Here is a 16729-nt window from a genome sequence, read left to right as displayed (position 1 = left end):
GTGGTGGTTGCTGGTGAACAGGGTGAGGTGTTTCCAGGGGAACAGGATGTGTGATGGTTGCTGGTGAACAGGGTGAGGTGTTTCCAGGGGAACAGGATGTGTGATGGTTGCTGGTGAACAGGGTGAGGTGTTTCCAGGGGAACAGGATGTGTAGTGGTTGCTGGTGAACAGGGTGAGGTGTTTCCAGGGGAACAGGATGTGTGATGGTTGCTGGTGAACAGGGTGAGGTGTTTCCAGGGGAACAGGATGTGTGATGGTTGCTGGTGAACAGGGTGAGGTGTTTCCAAGGGAACAGGATGTGTGATGGTTGCTGGTGAACAGGGTGAGGTGTTTCCAGGGGAACAGGATGAGTGATGGTTGCTGGTGAACAGGGTGAGGTGTTTCCAGGGGAACAGGATGTGTAGTGGTTGCTGGTGAACAGGGTGAGGTGTTTCCAGGGGAACAGGATGTGTAGTGGTTGCTGGTGAACAGGGTGAGGTGTTTCCAGGGGAACAGGATGTGTGATGGTTGCTGGTGAACAGGGTGAGGTGTTTCCAGGGGAACAGGATGTGTTATGGATGCTTGTGAACAGGGTGAGGTGTTTCCAGGGGAACAGGATGTGTGATGGTTGCTGGTGAACAGGGTGAGGTGTTTCCAGAGGAACAGGATGTGTAGTGGTTGCTGGTGAACAGGGTGAGGTGTTTCCAGGGGAACAGGATGTGTAGTGGTTGCTGGTGAACAGGGTGAGGTGTTTCCAGGGGAACAGGATGTGTGATGGTTGCTGGTGAACAGGGTGAGGTGTTTCCAGGGGAACAGGATGTGTTATGGTTGCTGGTGAACAGGGTGAGGTGTTTCCAGGGGAACAGGATGTGTGATGGTTGCTGGTGAACAGGGTGAGGTGTTTCCAGGGGAACAGGATGTGTGATGGTTGCTGGTGAACAGGGTGAGGTGTTTCCAGGGGAACAGGATGTGTGATGGTTGCTGGTGAACAGGGTGAGGTGTTTCCAGGGGAACAGGATGTGTGATGGTTGCTGGTGAACAGGGTGAGGTGTTTCCAGGGGAACAGGATGTGTGATGGTTGCTGGTGAACAGGGTGAGGTGTTTCCAGGGGAACAGGATGTGTAGTGGTTGCTGGTGAACAGGGTGAGGTGTTTCCAGGGGAACAGGATGTGTAGTGGTTGCTGGTGAACAGGGTGAGGTGTTTCCAGGGGAACAGGATGTGTGATGGTTGCTGGTGAACAGGGTGAGGTGTTTCCAGGGGAACAGGATGTGTAGTGGTTGCTGGTGAACAGGGTGAAGTGTTTCCAGGGGAACAGGATGTGTGATGGTTGCTGGTGAACAGGGTGAGGTGTTTCCAGGGGAACAGGATGTGTAGTGGTTGCTGGTGAACAGGGTGAGGTGTTTCCAGGGGAACAGGATGTGTAGTGGTTGCTGGTGAACAGGGTGAGGTGTTTCCATGGGAACAGGATGTGTGATGGTTGCTGCTGACCAGGGTGAGGTGTTTCCAGGGGAACAGGATGTGTGATGGTTGCTGGTGAGCAGGGTGAGGTGTTTCCAGGGGAACAGGATGTGTAGTGCTTGCTGGTGAACAGGGTGAGGTGTTTCCAGGGGAACAGGATGTGTGATGGTTGCTGGTGAACAGGGTGAGGTGTTTCCAGGGGAACAGGATGTGTGATGGTTGCTGGTGAACAGGGTGAGGTGTTTCCAAGGGAACAGGATGTGTGATGGTTGCTGGTGAACAGGGTGAGGTGTTTCCAGGGGAACAGGATGTGTAGTGGTTGCTGGTGAACAGGGTGAGGTGTTTCCAGGGGAACAGGATGTGTGATGGTTGCTGGTGAACAGGGTGAGGTGTTTCCAGGGGAACAGGATGTGTAGTGGTTGCTGGTGAACAGGGTGAGGTGTTTCCAGGGGAACAGGATGTGTGATGGTTGCTGGTGAACAGGGTGAGGTGTTTCCAGGGGAACAGGATGTGTGATGGTTGCTGGTGAACAGGGTGAGGTGTTTCCAAGGGAACAGGATGTGTGATGGTTGCTGGTGAACAGGGTGAGGTGTTTCCAGGGGAACAGGATGTGTAGTGGTTGCTGGTGAACAGGGTGAGGTGTTTCCAGGGGAACAGGATGTGTGATGGTTGCTGGTGAACAGGGTGAGTTGTTTCCAGGGGAACAGGATGTGTAGTGGTTGCTGGTGAACAGGGTGAGGTGTTTCCAGGGGAACAGGATGTGTAGTGGTTGCTGGTGAACAGGTTGAGGTGTTTCCAGGGGAACAGGATGTGTAGTGGTTGCTGGTGAACAGGGTAAGGTGTTTCCAGGGGAACAGGATGTGTGATGGTTGCTGGTGAACAGGGTGAGGTGTTTCCAGGGGAACAGGATGTGTGATGGTTGCTGGTGAACAGGGTGAGGTGTTTCCAGGGGAACAGGATGTGTAGTGGTTGCTGGTGAACAGGGTGAGGTGTTTCCAGGGGAACAGGATGTGTGATGGTTGCTGGTGAACAGGGTGAGGTGTTTCCAGGGGAACAGGATGTGTGATGGTTGCTGGTGAACAGGGTGAGGTGTTTCCAGGGGAACAGGATGTGTGATGGTTGCTGGTGAACAGGGTGAGGTGTTTCCAGGGGAACAGGATGTGTAGTGGTTGCTGGTGAACAGGGTGAGGTGTTTTCAGGGGAACAGGATGTGTAGTGGTTGCTGGTGAACAGGGTGAGGTGTTTCCAGGGGAACAGGATGTGTGATGGTTGCTGGTGAACAGGGTGAGGTGTTTCCAGGGGAACAGGATGTGTAGTGGTTGCTGGTGAACAGGGTGAGGTGTTTCCAGGGGAACAGGATGTGTGATGGTTGCTGGTGAACAGGGTGAGGTGTTTCCAGGGGAACAGGATGTGTGATGGTTGCTGGTGAACAGGGTGAGGTGTTTCCAAGGGAACAGGATGTGTGATGGTTGCTGGTGAACAGGGTGAGGTGTTTCCAGGGGAACAGGATGTGTAGTGGTTGCTGGTGAACAGGGTGAGGTGTTTCCAGGGGACCAGGATGTGTGATGGTTGCTGGTGAACAGGGTGAGGTGTTTCCAGGGGAACAGGATGTGTAGTGGTTGCTGGTGAACAGGGTGAGGTGTTTCCAGGGGAACAGGATGTGTGATGGTTGCTGGTGAACAGGGTGAGGAGTTTCCAGGGGAACAGGATGTGTGATGGTTGCTGGTGAACAGGGTGAGGTGTTCCCAAGGGAACAGGATGTGTGATGGTTGCTGGTGAACAGGGTGAGGTGTTTCCAGGGGAACAGGATGTGTAGTGGTTGCTGGTGAACAGGGTGAGCTGTTTCCAGGGGAACAGGGTGTGTGATGGTTGCTGGTGAACAGGGTGAGGTGTTTCCAGGGGAACAGGATGTGTAGTGGTTGCTGGTGAACAGGGTGAGGTGTTTCCAGGGGAACAGGATGTGTAGTGGTTGCTGGTGAACAGGGTGAGGTGTTTCCAGGGGAACAGGATGTTTAGTGGTTGCTGGTGAACAGGGTGAGGTGTTTCCAGGGGAACAGGATGTGTGATGGTTGCTGGTGAACAGGGTGAGGTGTTTCCAAGGGAACAGGATGTGTGATGGTTGCTGGTGAACAGGGTGAGGTGTTTCCAGGGGAACAGGATGTGTGATGGTTGCTGGTGAACAGGGTGAGGTGTTTCCAGGGGAACAGGATGTATAGTGGTTGCTGGTGAACAGGGTGAGGTGTTTCCAGGGGAACAGGATGTGTGATGGTTGCTGGTGAACAGGGTGAGGTGTTTCCAGGGGAACAGGATGTGTGATGGTTGCTGGTGAACAGGGTGAGGTGTTTCCAGGGGAACAGGATGTGTGATGGTTGCTGGTGAACAGGGTGAGGTGTTTCCAAGGGAACAGGATGTGTGATGGTTGCTGGTGAACAGGGTGAGGAGTTTCCAGGGGAGCCGGATGTGTAGTGGTTGCTGGTGAACAGGGTGAGGTGTTTCCAGGGGAAGAGGATGTGTAGTGGTTGCTGGTGAACAGGGTGAGGTGTTTCCATGGGAACAGGATGTGTGATGGTTGCTGGTGAACAGGGTGAGGTGTTTCCAGGGGAACAGGATGTGTGATGGTTGCTGGTGAACAGGGTGAGGTGTTTCCAAGGGAACAGGATGTGTGATGGTTGCTGGTGAACAGGGTGAAGTGTTTCCAGGGGAACAGGATGTGTAGTGGTTGCTGGTGAACAGGGTGAGGTGTTTCCAGGGGAACAGGATGTGTGATGGTTGCTGGTGAACAGGGTGAGGTGTTTCCAGGGGAACAGGGTGTGTAGTGGTTGCTTGTGAACAGGGTGAGGTGTTTCCAGGGGAACAGGATGTGTAGTGGTTGCTGGTGAACAGGGTGAGGTGTTTCCAGGGGAACAGGATGTGTAGTGGTTGCTGGTGAACAGGGTGAGGTGTTTCCAGGGGAACAGGATGTGTGATGGTTGCTGGTGAACAGGGTGAGTTGTTTCCAGGGGAACAGGATGTGTAGTGGTTGCTGGTGAACAGGGTGAGGTGTTTCCAGGGGAACAGGATGTGTAGTGGTTGCTGGTGAACAGGTTGAGGTGTTTCCAGGGGAACAGGATGTGTAGTGGTTGCTGGTGAACAGGGTAAGGTGTTTCCAGGGGAACAGGATGTGTGATGGTTGCTGGTGAACAGGGTGAGGTGTTTCCAGGGGAACAGGATGTGTGATGGTTGCTGGTGAACAGGGTGAGGTGTTTCCAGGGGAACAGGATGTGTAGTGGTTGCTGGTGAACAGGGTGAGGTGTTTCCAGGGGAACAGGATGTGTGATGGTTGCTGGTGAACAGGGTGAGGTGTTTCCAGGGGAACAGGATGTGTGATGGTTGCTGGTGAACAGGGTGAGGTGTTTCCAGGGGAACAGGATGTGTGATGGTTGCTGGTGAACAGGGTGAGGTGTTTCCAGGGGAACAGGATGTGTAGTGGTTGCTGGTGAACAGGGTGAGGTGTTTTCAGGGGAACAGGATGTGTAGTGGTTGCTGGTGAACAGGGTGAGGTGTTTCCAGGGGAACAGGATGTGTGATGGTTGCTGGTGAACAGGGTGAGGTGTTTCCAGGGGAACAGGATGTGTAGTGGTTGCTGGTGAACAGGGTGAGGTGTTTCCAGGGGAACAGGATGTGTGATGGTTGCTGGTGAACAGGGTGAGGTGTTTCCAGGGGAACAGGATGTGTGATGGTTGCTGGTGAACAGGGTGAGGTGTTTCCAAGGGAACAGGATGTGTGATGGTTGCTGGTGAACAGGGTGAGGTGTTTCCAGGGGAACAGGATGTGTAGTGGTTGCTGGTGAACAGGGTGAGGTGTTTCCAGGGGACCAGGATGTGTGATGGTTGCTGGTGAACAGGGTGAGGTGTTTCCAGGGGAACAGGATGTGTAGTGGTTGCTGGTGAACAGGGTGAGGTGTTTCCAGGGGAACAGGATGTGTGATGGTTGCTGGTGAACAGGGTGAGGTGTTTCCAGGGGAACAGGATGTGTGATGGTTGCTGGTGAACAGGGTGAGGTGTTCCCAAGGGAACAGGATGTGTGATGGTTGCTGGTGAACAGGGTGAGGTGTTTCCAGGGGAACAGGATGTGTAGTGGTTGCTGGTGAACAGGGTGAGCTGTTTCCAGGGGAACAGGGTGTGTGATGGTTGCTGGTGAACAGGGTGAGGTGTTTCCAGGGGAACAGGATGTGTAGTGGTTGCTGGTGAACAGGGTGAGGTGTTTCCAGGGGAACAGGATGTGTAGTGGTTGCTGGTGAACAGGGTGAGGTGTTTCCAGGGGAACAGGATGTTTAGTGGTTGCTGGTGAACAGGGTGAGGTGTTTCCAGGGGAACAGGATGTGTGATGGTTGCTGGTGAACAGGGTGAGGTGTTTCCAAGGGAACAGGATGTGTGATGGTTGCTGGTGAACAGGGTGAGGTGTTTCCAGGGGAACAGGATGTGTGATGGTTGCTGGTGAACAGGGTGAGGTGTTTCCAGGGGAACAGGATGTATAGTGGTTGCTGGTGAACAGGGTGAGGTGTTTCCAGGGGAACAGGATGTGTGATGGTTGCTGGTGAACAGGGTGAAGTGTTTCCAGGGGAACAGGATGTTTGATGGTTGCTGGTGAACAGGGTGAGGTGTTTCCAGGGGAACAGGATGTGTGATGGTTGCTGGTGAACAGGGTGAGGTGTTTCTAGGGGAACAGGATGTGTAGTGGTTGCTGGTGAACAGGGTGAGTTGTTTCCAGGGGAACAGGATGTGTAGTGGTTGCTGGTGAACAGGGTGAGGTGTTTCCAGGGGAACAGGATGTGTGATGGTTGCTGGTGAACAGGGTGAGGTGTTTCCAGGGGAACAGGATGTGTGATGGTTGCTGGTGAACAGGGTGAGGTGTTTCCAAGGGAACAGGATGTGTGATGGTTGCTGGTGAACAGGGTGAGGAGTTTCCAGGGGAGCAGGATGTGTAGTGGTTGCTGGTGAACAGGGTGAGGTGTTTCCAGGGGAAGAGGATGTGTAGTGGTTGCTGGTGAACAGGGTGAGGTGTTTCCATGGGAACAGGATGTGTGATGGTTGCTGGTGAACAGGGTGAGGTGTTTCCAGGGGAACAGGATGTGTGATGGTTGCTGGTGAACAGGGTGAGGTGTTTCCAAGGGAACAGGATGTGTGATGGTTGCTGGTGAACAGGGTGAGGTGTTTCCAGGGGAACAGGATGTGTAGTGGTTGCTGGTGAACAGGGTGAGGTGTTTCCAGGGGAACAGGATGTGTGATGGTTGCTGGTGAACAGGGTGAGGTGTTTCCAGGGGAACAGGATGTGCAGTGGTTGCTTGTGAACAGGGTGAGGTGTTTCCAGGGGAACAGGATGTGTAGTGGTTGCTGGTGAACAGGGTGAGGTGTTTCCAGGGGAACAGGATGTGTAGTGGTTGCTGGTGAACAGGGTGAGGTGTTTCCAGGGGAACAGGATGTGTGATGGTTGCTGGTGAACAGGGTGAGGTGTTTCCAGGGGAACAGGATGTGTGATGGTTGCTGGTGAACAGGGTGAGGTGTTTCCAGGGGAACAGGATGTGTAGTGGTTGCTGGTGAACAGGGTGAGGTGTTTCCAGGGGAACAGGATGTGTGATGGTTGCTGGTGAACAGGGTGAGGTGTTTCCAGGGGAACAGGATGTGTGATGGTTGCTGGTGAACAGGGTGAGGTGTTTCCTGGGGAACAGGATGTGTGATGGTTGCTGGTGAACAGGTTGAGGTGTTTCCAGGGGAACAGGATGTGTAGTGGTTGCTGGTGAACAGGGTGAGGTGTTTCGAGGGGAACAGGATGTGTAGTGGTTGCTGGTGAACAGGGTGAGGTGTTTCCAGGGGAACAGGATGTGTGATGGTTGCTGGTGAACAGGGTGAGGTGTTTCCAGGGGAACAGGATGTGTAGTGGTTGCTGGTGTACAGGGTGAGGTGTTTCCAGGGGAACAGGATGTGTGATGGTTGCTGGTGAACAGGGTGAGGTGTTTCCAGGGGAACAGGATGTGTGATGGTTGCTGGTGAACTGGGTGAGGTGTTTCCAGGGGAACAGGATGTGTGGTGGTTGCTGGTGAACAGGGTGAGGTGTTTCCAGGGGAACAGGATGTGTAGTGGTTGCTGGTGAACAGGGTGAGGTGTTTCCAGGGGAACAGGATGTGTAGTGGTTGCTGGTGAACAGGGTGAGGTGTTTCCAGGGGAACAGGATGTGTGATGGTTGCTGGTGAACAGGGTGAGGTGTTTCCAGGGGAACAGGATGTGTAGTGGTTGCTGGTGAACAGGGTGAGGTGTTTCCAGGGGAACAGGATGTGTGATGGTTGCTGGTGAACAGGGTGAGGTGTTTCCAGGGGAACAGGATGTGTGATGGTTGCTGGTGAACTGGGTGAGGTGTTTCCAGGGGAACAGGATGTGTGATGGTTGCTGGTGAACAGGGTGAGGTGTTTCCAGGGGAACAGGATTTGTGATGGTTGCTGGTGAACAGGGTGAGGTCTTTCCAGGGGAACAGGATGTGTGATGGTTGCTGGTGAACAGGGTGAGGTGTTTCCAGGGGAACAGGATGTGTGATGGTTGCTGGTGAACAGGGTGAGGTGTTTCCAGGGGAACAGGATGTGTAGTGGTTGCTGGTGAACAGGGTGAGGTGTTTCCAGGGGAACAGTATGTGTAGTGGTTGCTGGTGAACAGGGTGAGGTGTTTCCAGGGGAACAGGATGTGTGATGGTTGCTGGTGAACAGGGTGAGGTGTTTCCAGGGGAACAGGATGTGTAGTGGTTGCTGGTGAACAGGGTGAGGTGTTTCCAGGGGAACAGGATGTGTGATGGTTGCTGGTGAACAGGGTGAGGTGTTTCCAGGGGAACAGGATGTGTGATGGTTGCTGGTGAACAGGGTGAGGTGTTTCCAGGGGAACAGGATGTGTAGTGGTTGCTGGTGAACAGGGTGAGGTGTTTCCAGGGGAACAGGATGTGTGATGGTTGCTGGTGAACAGGGTGAGGTGTTTCCAGGGGAACAGGATGTGTGATGGTTGCTGGTGAACAGGGTGAGGTGTTTCCAAGGGAACAGGATGTGTGATGGTTGCTGGTGAACAGGGTGTGTGATGGTTGCTGGTGAACAGGGTGAGGTGTTTCCAGGGGAACAGGATGTGTAGTGGTTGCTGGTGAACAGGGTGAGGTGTTTCGAGGGGAACAGGATGTGTAGTGGTTGCTGGTGAACAGGGTGAGGTGTTTCCAGGGGAACAGGATGTGTGATGGTTGCTGGTGAACAGGGTGAGGTGTTTCCAGGGGAACAGGATGTGTAGTGGTTGCTGGTGAACAGGGTGAGGTGTTTCCAAGGGAACAGGATGTGTGATGGTTGCTGGTGAACAGGGTGAGGTGTTTCCAGGGGAACAGGATGTGTGATGGTTGCTGGTGAACTGGGTGAGGTGTTTCCAGGGGAACAGGATGTGTGATGGTTGCTGGTGAACAGGGTGAGGTGTTTCCAGGGGAACAGGATGTGTAGTGGTTGCTGGTGAACAGGGTGAGGTGTTTCCAGGGGAACAGGATGTGTAGTGGTTGCTGGTGAACAGGGTGAGGTGTTTCCAGGGGAACAGGATGTGTGATGGTTGCTGGTGAACAGGGTGAGGTGTTTCCAGGGGAACAGGATGTGTAGTGGTTGCTGGTGAACAGGGTGAGGTGTTTCCAGGGGAACAGGATGTGTGATGGTTGCTGGTGAACAGGGTGAGGTGTTTCCAGGGGAACAGGATGTGTGATGGTTGCTGGTGAACTGGGTGAGGTGTTTCCAGGGGAACAGGATGTGTGATGGTTGCTGGTGAACAGGGTGAGGTGTTTCCAGGGGAACAGGATTTGTGATGGTTGCTGGTGAACAGGGTGAGGTGTTTCCAGGGGAACAGGATGTGTGATGGTTGCTGGTGAACAGGGTGAGGTGTTTCCAGGGGAACAGGATGTGTGATGGTTGCTGGTGAACAGGGTGAGGTGTTTCCAGGGGAACAGGATGTGTAGTGGTTGCTGGTGAACAGGGTGAGGTGTTTCCAGGGGAACAGTATGTGTAGTGGTTGCTGGTGAACAGGGTGAGGTGTTTCCAGGGGAACAGGATGTGTGATGGTTGCTGTTGAACAGGGTGAGGTGTTTCCAGGGGAACAGGATGTGTAGTGGTTGCTGGTGAACAGGGTGAGGTGTTTCCAGGGGAACAGGATGTGTGATGGTTGCTGGTGAACAGGGTGAGGTGTTTCCAGGGGAACAGGATGTGTAGTGGTTGCTGGTGAACAGGGTGAGGTGTTTCCAGGGGAACAGGATGTGTGATGGTTGCTGGTGAACAGGGTGAGGTGTTTCCAGGGGAACAGGATGTGTGATGGTTGCTGGTGAACAGGGTGAGGTGTTTCCAAGGGAACAGGATGTGTGATGGTTGCTGGTGAACAGGGTGAGGTGTTTCCAGGGGAACAGGATGTGTAGTGGTTGCTGGTGAACAGGGTGAGGTGTTTCCAGGGGAACAGGATGTGTGATGGTTGCTGGTGAACAGGGTGAGGTGTTTCCAGGGGAACAGGATGTGTGATGGTTGCTGGTGAACAGGGTGAGGTGTTTCCAGGGGAACAGGATGTGTAGTGGTTGCTGGTGAACAGGGTGAGGTGTTTCCAGGGGAACAGGATGTGTGATGGTTGCTGGTGAACAGGGTGAGGTGTTTCCAGGGGATCAGGATGTGTGATGGTTGCTGGTGAACAGGGTGAGGTGTTTCCAAGGGAACAGGATGTGTGATGGTTGCTGGTGAACAGGGTGTGTGATGGTTGCTGGTGAACAGGGTGAGGTGTTTCCAGGGGAACAGGATGTGTGATGGTTGCTGGTGAACAGGGTGAGGTGTTTCCAGGGGAACAGGATGTGTAGTGGTTGCTGGTGAACAGGGTGAGGTGTTTCCAGGGGAACAGGATGTGTTATGGTTGCTGGTGAACAGGGTGAGGTGTTTCCAGGGGAACAGGATGTGTGATGGTTGCTGGTGAACAGGGTGAGGTGTTTCCAGGGGAACAGGATGTGTGATGGTTGCTGGTGAGCAGGGTGAGGTGTTTCCAGGGGAACAGGATGTGTAGTGGTTGCTGGTGAACAGGGTGAGGTGTTTCCAGGGGAACTGGATGTGTAGTGGTTGCTGGTGAACAGGGTGAGGTGTTTCCAGGGGAACAGGATGTGTGATGGTTGCTGGTGAACAGGGTGTGGTGTTTCCAGGGGAACAGGATGTGTGATGGTTGCTGGTGAACAGGGTGTGGTGTTTCCAGGGGAACAGGATGTGTGATGGTTGCTGGTGAACAGGGTGAGGTGTTTCCAGGGCAACAGGATGTGTAGTGGTTGCTGGTGAACAGGGTGAGGTGTTTCCAGGGGAACAGGATGTGTGATGGTTGCTGGTGAACAGGGTGAGGTGTTTCCAGGGGAACAGGATGTGTGATGGTTGCTGGTGAACAGGGTGAGGTGTTTCCAGGGGAACAGGATGTGTGATGGTTGCTGGTGAACAGGGTGAGGTGTTTCCAGGGGAACAGGATGTGTGATGGTTGCTGGTGAACAGGGTGAGGTGTTTCCAGGGGAACAGGATGTGCGATGGTTGCTGGTGAACAGGGTGAGGTGTTTCCAGGGGAACAGGATGTGCGATGGTTGCTGGTGAACAGGGTGAGGTGTTTCCAGGGGAACAGGATGTGTAGTGGTTGCTGGTGAACAGGGTGATGTGTTTCCAGGGGAACAGGATGTGTGATGGTTGCTGGTGAACAGGGTGAGGTGTTTCCAGGGGAACAGGATGTGTGATGGTTGCTGGTGAACAGGGTGAGGTGTTTCCAGGGGAACAGGATGTGTGATGGTTGCTGGTGAACAGGGTGAGGTGTTTCCAGGGGAACAGGATGTGTGATGATTGCTGGTGAACAGGGTGAGGTGTTTCCAGGGGAACAGGATGTGTGATGGTTGCTGGTGAACAGGGTGAGGTGTTTCCAGGGGAACAGGATGTGTGATGGTTGCTGGTGAACAGGGTGAGGTGTTTCCAGGGGAACAGCACGTTTAGTGGTTGCTGGTGAACAGGGTGAGGTGTTTCCAGGGGAACAGGATGTGTAGTGGTTGCTGGTGAACAGGGTGAGGTGTTTCCAGGGGAACAGGATGTGTGATGGTTGCTGGTGAACAGGGTGAGGTGTTTCCAGGGGAACAGGATGTGTGATGGTTGCTGGTGAACAGGGTGAGGTGTTTCCAGGGGAACAGGATGTGCGATGGTTGCTGGTGAACAGGGTGAGGTGTTTCCAGGGGAACAGGATGTGTAGTGGTTGCTGGTGAACAGGGTGAGGTGTTTCCAGGGGAACAGGATGTGTGATGGTTGCTGGTGAACAGGGTGAGATGTTTCCAGGGGAACAGGATGTGTGATGGTTGCTGGTGAACAGGGTGAGGTGTTTCCAGGGGAACAGGATGTGTGATGGTTGCTGGTGAACAGGGTGAGGTGTTTCCAGGGGAACAGGATGTGTGATGATTGCTGGTGAACAGGGTGAGGTGTTTCCAGGGGAACAGGATGTGTGATGGTTGCTAGTGAACAGGGTGAGGTGTTTCCAGGGGAACAGGATGTGTGATGGTTGCTGGTGAACAGGGTGAGGTGTTTCCAGGGGAACAGGATGTGTGATGGTTGCTGGTGAACAGGGTGAGGTGTTTCCAGGGGAACAGGATGTGTGATGGTTGCTGGTGAACAGGGTGAGGTGTTTCCAGGGGAACAGGATGTGTGATGGTTGCTGGTGAACAGGGTGAGGTGTTTCCAGGGGAACAGGATGTGTGATGGTTGCTGGTGAACAGGGTGAGGTGTTTCCAGGGGAACAGGATGTGTGATGGTTGCTGGTGAACAGGTGTGCAGTGTTTCCAGGGGAACAGAATGTGTGGTGGTGCCTGTGAACTGGATATGTCATGGTGACAGAAGCAGGTGAAACTCAGCACCATACCTGTGTGAAGTCCCAGAGCCTCTGACGGGGTCTGAGGACCTCCTCACATTTCCTGAGACTTGGAGTTTTGACCTTCCATTCGTCCACCAGGCACTTGGTGTCCGGCAGAAAATGCGTTGACCCCAGAGGTCCGAGCTGCAGTAGCCCCTCGGTGGTGTAGCGGACAAGCTGAAACAACAACGAATGGCCCATCAATTAATCTGTGCTGGATATTCACATCTAGCGCCAATCAGGCCAGAACGGTCAGGGCAATAGTTTACAACATCAGCAATCACCAGCTGGGGCCTCTCACACCAAATGCTGGAGGAACTCAGCAGCTCAGGCAGCATCTATGGAAATAAATAAACGGTCGACGTTTCAGGCTGAGACCTTTCAACAGGACTGGAAAGGAAGGGGGATAGATGCCACAATAAGAAAATGGTGGGGGGGGAGAAGTGGAAGAGGATAGCTAGGTGATGGGTGAAAGCGGGTGGGTGGAAAAGGTAAGGGGCTGGAGAAGAAGGAATCTGACAGGAGAGGAGAGTGGACCATAGGAGACAGGGAAGAAGGAGTATCACGATATGTTTTAGCAATGCCGGAACCCAAGTGTGGAGGAAAGACCTGGAGACGGCAACCAGAGTTTATTCATAATAGTTCCAACAAGGTGGCTTGGCTGAGTGACACTCCAATATGCATCATTCTCAAAACCAGGAGCCCCACAATAATCACTCAAATCCACGAGGGCAGATGGATTCACATTTCGCTGGAATAATTTGCAATGAAGTTAAAATAATTATTTACATCATATTGTGTGACAACGTGCAACAAAATCACATCACTTTCTCACACTGGTAATCCCCAGCATCCAGGACAACCTCTTCTCAAGGTTTAATGCACATTTATTGTCAAAGTATGTAGCAGTATACAACCCTGAGATTCATCTTCCCACAGACAGCCACGAAACAAAGAAACACCGTGGAAGTATCAGCCCCTCCCATCAGGACGGGGGTACAGCAGCCTGAAAACACACACTCAGTGATTCAGGAACAACTTCTTCCCCTCTGCCATCCGATTTCTAAATGGACATTGAACCCATGAACATACCTCACTACTTTTTCCCTCTCTTTTTGCCCTACTTATTTAATTTATTTTTATATATGCTTCTATCGTAGTTTATAGTTTTTATGACGATGTACTGCTGCCGCAGAACAACAGCCTGAAGCCATATGCCGGTGATATTAAACCTGATTCTGATCCCAATCTAATGCTTCATTCAGGAGTGAAGATTGTTTAATGTCCTTTCCAGCACACAAGTGTAAAGGCGGGGCAGAGGGGTTCACGCTCCTGAGTTTCACAACATGGTACAAATCCAGTCCCCTGGGGTGGCAAGATAGCATAGCAGTTCAGATTGAGAGTCAGAATCAGGGTTAACACTGGTATGTGTCATGAAATTTGTTAACTTTGCGGCAGCAGTTCAATGCAATACATGATAACAGAGAAAAAACTGAATTACCGTAAGTATATATACAGTAAAAAAGCAGAGGTGTTTCGTAATTGCTCTTACATGCAGGGCCCAGGACAGGTCCTATGAAATACGAACACTGAGGAATTGGAAGTTGCTGACCCTCTCCAGCTCTGATCCTCTGATGAGGACTGGGTTGTGGACCTCCTGAAGTCAATAATCAGCTCCTTGGTCTTGCTGACGTTGAGTAAGAGGTTGTCCGTGTGGCACCACTCAGCCAGATTTTCAATCTCCCTCCTATATGATGTCATGTCATCAGCAAACTTGAATATGGCATTGGAGCTGCGCTTAGCCAAACAGTCATCGGTGTAAAGTGAGTAGAGCAGGGGACTAGGCACACAGCCTTGTGGTGCACCTGTGCTGATAGAGATCGTGGCCAATCTGGAGTGACTGGGATCTGCAAGTGAAGAAATCCAGGATCCAATTTTCAAGGAGGTACTGAAGCCAAGGTCTTGGAGCTTCTTGATTAGTTTTGACGGGATGATGGCATTGAATGCTGAGCTGTTGTTGATAAAGAGCATCCTGATGTATGTGTTTTTGCTATCCAGATATTCCAGGGTTGAGTGAAGAACCAATGAAATGGCAGCTACTGCGGACCTGTTGCTTCAGTAGGCAAACTGGAGCAGATCTAATTTGCTCCTCAGGTAGAAGTTGAATTAGATATGCTTGAATTAGAGATCAAAATGCTTCCAGTAACGGGGTTCAATGTTATGCATGAAATGCTATGAATTATTGAGTACGAGGCAGAGACTCCAAGCGGCTGAGGGTTAATAATTTACCGACTTTCGTTTTTTATTCATTTTAAGATTAATCAATTATCTAGGAAGCCATTTAATAAGGCCCTGATCAATTTCAGAATCAAACATGGCAATGTAGTAAAGGTTATACAATAAATTCAATTTGGGAGCGAGACATCGAGCATCTTAATCACCATCTCCCTCACAGTCCCTGATCTCATGTATTAAATATCAAACATAAAATAGAATCTCCAGGAATGTTTAATAAATATGAGAGATTCTGCAGATGCTGGAAGACACTCAAAACGCTGGAGGAGCTCAGCAGCTCAGGCAGCATCTTTGGAGAGGAATAAACAGTCGATGTTTCGAGTCAGCTGGAAGGTGATAGGTGAAGCCAGATGGGTGTGAAAGGTGAAGCACTGAACAGAAAGGAATCTGCTAGGAAAAGAGAATAGACCATAGGCGAAAGGGAAGGAGGAGGGGCACCGGGGGAGGTGATAGGCAGGTGAGAAGAGGTAAGTGGGCAGTGTGGGGAATGGAAGAAAAGGGGAGGGGGAGAGTATTCTTTTTTACCGGAAGCAGAAATCGATATTCATGCCATCAAGTTGGAGGCTACCCAGATGGAATATAAGGTGTTGCTCCTTCACCCTGAGGGTGGCCTCATCTTGGCACAAGAGGAAGCCGTGGACCAACATGTAGGAACAGGAATGGGAATCAGAATTAAGATGTTTGCCAGCGGGCAGTTCTACTTTTGGCGGATGGAGTGGAGGTGATCGACGAAGTGGTCCCTCAGTTTATGACGGGTCTCACCAATGTAGAGAAGGCCACATCGGGAGCACCGGCAGATTCACAGGTGAAGTGTTGCCTCACCTGGAAGGAATGTTTGGGGCCCTGAATAGAGGTGAGGGAGGAGATGAATGGGCAGGTGTGGCCCTGAATGGAGGTGAGGGAGGAGCTGAGTGGGCAGGTGTGGCCCTGAATGGAGGTGAGGGAGGAGGTGAGTGGGCAGGTGTGGCCCTGAATGGAGGCGAGGGAGGAGGTGAGTGGACAGGTGTGGCCCTGAATGGAGGTGAGGGAGGAGGTGAATGGACAGGTGTGGCCCTGAATGGGGGTGAGAGAGGAGGTGAACGGGCAGGTGTGGCCCTGAATGGAGGTGAAGGAGGAGGTGAACGGGCAGGTGTGGCCCTGAATGGAGGTGAGGGAGGAGGTGAATGGGCAGGTGTGGCCCTGAATGGGGGTGAGGGAGGAGGTGAACAGGCAGGTGTGGCCCTGAATGGAGGTGAGGGAGGAGGTGAACGGGCAGGTGTGGCCCTGAATGGAGGTGAAGGAGGAGGTGAACGGGCAGGTGTGGCCCTGAATGGAGGTGAGGGAGGAGGTGAACGGGCAGGTGTGGCCCTGAATGGGGGTGAGGGAGGAGGTGAACGGGCAGGTGTGGCCCTGAATGGAGGTGAGGGAGGAGGTGAACGGGCAGGTGTGGCCCTGAATGGAGGTGAGGGAGGAGGTGAACGGACAGGTGTGGCCCTGAATCGAGGTGAGGGAGGAGCTGAATGGACAGATGTGGTCCTTTGGCCATTTGCAGGGTTAAGTGCCAGGAGGGAGATTAGTGGGGAGAGAGACGAATAGACAAGAGAATCATGGAAGGAGTGACTCCTGCAGAAAGCAGAGGGAGGAAGGTGGTAAAGATATGTTTAACGGTAGGGATCCCTTTGGAGATGGAGGAAGCTGTGGAGTTCTGAACATTTCTGGTGGAATAATTTGCAAAGAATGAGGTTGGACTCATTGATTATTGACATCTTCTTGTGTAATACTGTGTAATAGAATAAGACCATAAGACCATAAGACATAGGAGCAGAATTAGGCCATTTGCCCACCAAGTCTGCTCCACCATTCCATCATGGCTGATCCTTTTTTTTTATCTCCTCCTCAACCCCAGTTCCCAGCCTTCTCCCCGTAACCTTTGATGCCATGTCCAATCAAGAACCTATCAACCTCTGCCTTAAATATACCCAACGACCTGGCCTCCACAGCTGCATGTAGCAACAAATTCCACAAATTCACCACCCTCTGGCTAAAGAATGTAATAACATCACCTTCTCACACTAATAATCCCTCAACATCCAGGACA

At 52.2% G+C, this 16729-nt stretch overlaps 1 protein-coding gene across 1 annotated transcript in view; it reads right to left on the bottom strand.

The window, feature by feature from the left end:
- The window catches only part of galnt9 (polypeptide N-acetylgalactosaminyltransferase 9), a 213235-nt gene that overhangs the window by 9896 nt on the left and 186610 nt on the right, over positions 1–16729 (bottom strand). The window contains exon 10 of the mRNA XM_072240818.1: positions 12367–12534. Coding sequence (XP_072096919.1) covers positions 12367–12534 — 168 coding nt within the window. The remainder of the gene's footprint in view (positions 1–12366; positions 12535–16729) is intronic.

Source organism: Mobula birostris, chromosome 22 (genome assembly GCF_030028105.1).
Source record: "Mobula birostris isolate sMobBir1 chromosome 22, sMobBir1.hap1, whole genome shotgun sequence".
Taxonomy (NCBI): Eukaryota; Metazoa; Chordata; class Chondrichthyes; order Myliobatiformes; family Myliobatidae; genus Mobula; species Mobula birostris.
The sequence above is the reverse complement of the archived record's forward strand: the minus strand, read 5'-3'. Positions and strand labels throughout refer to the sequence as shown.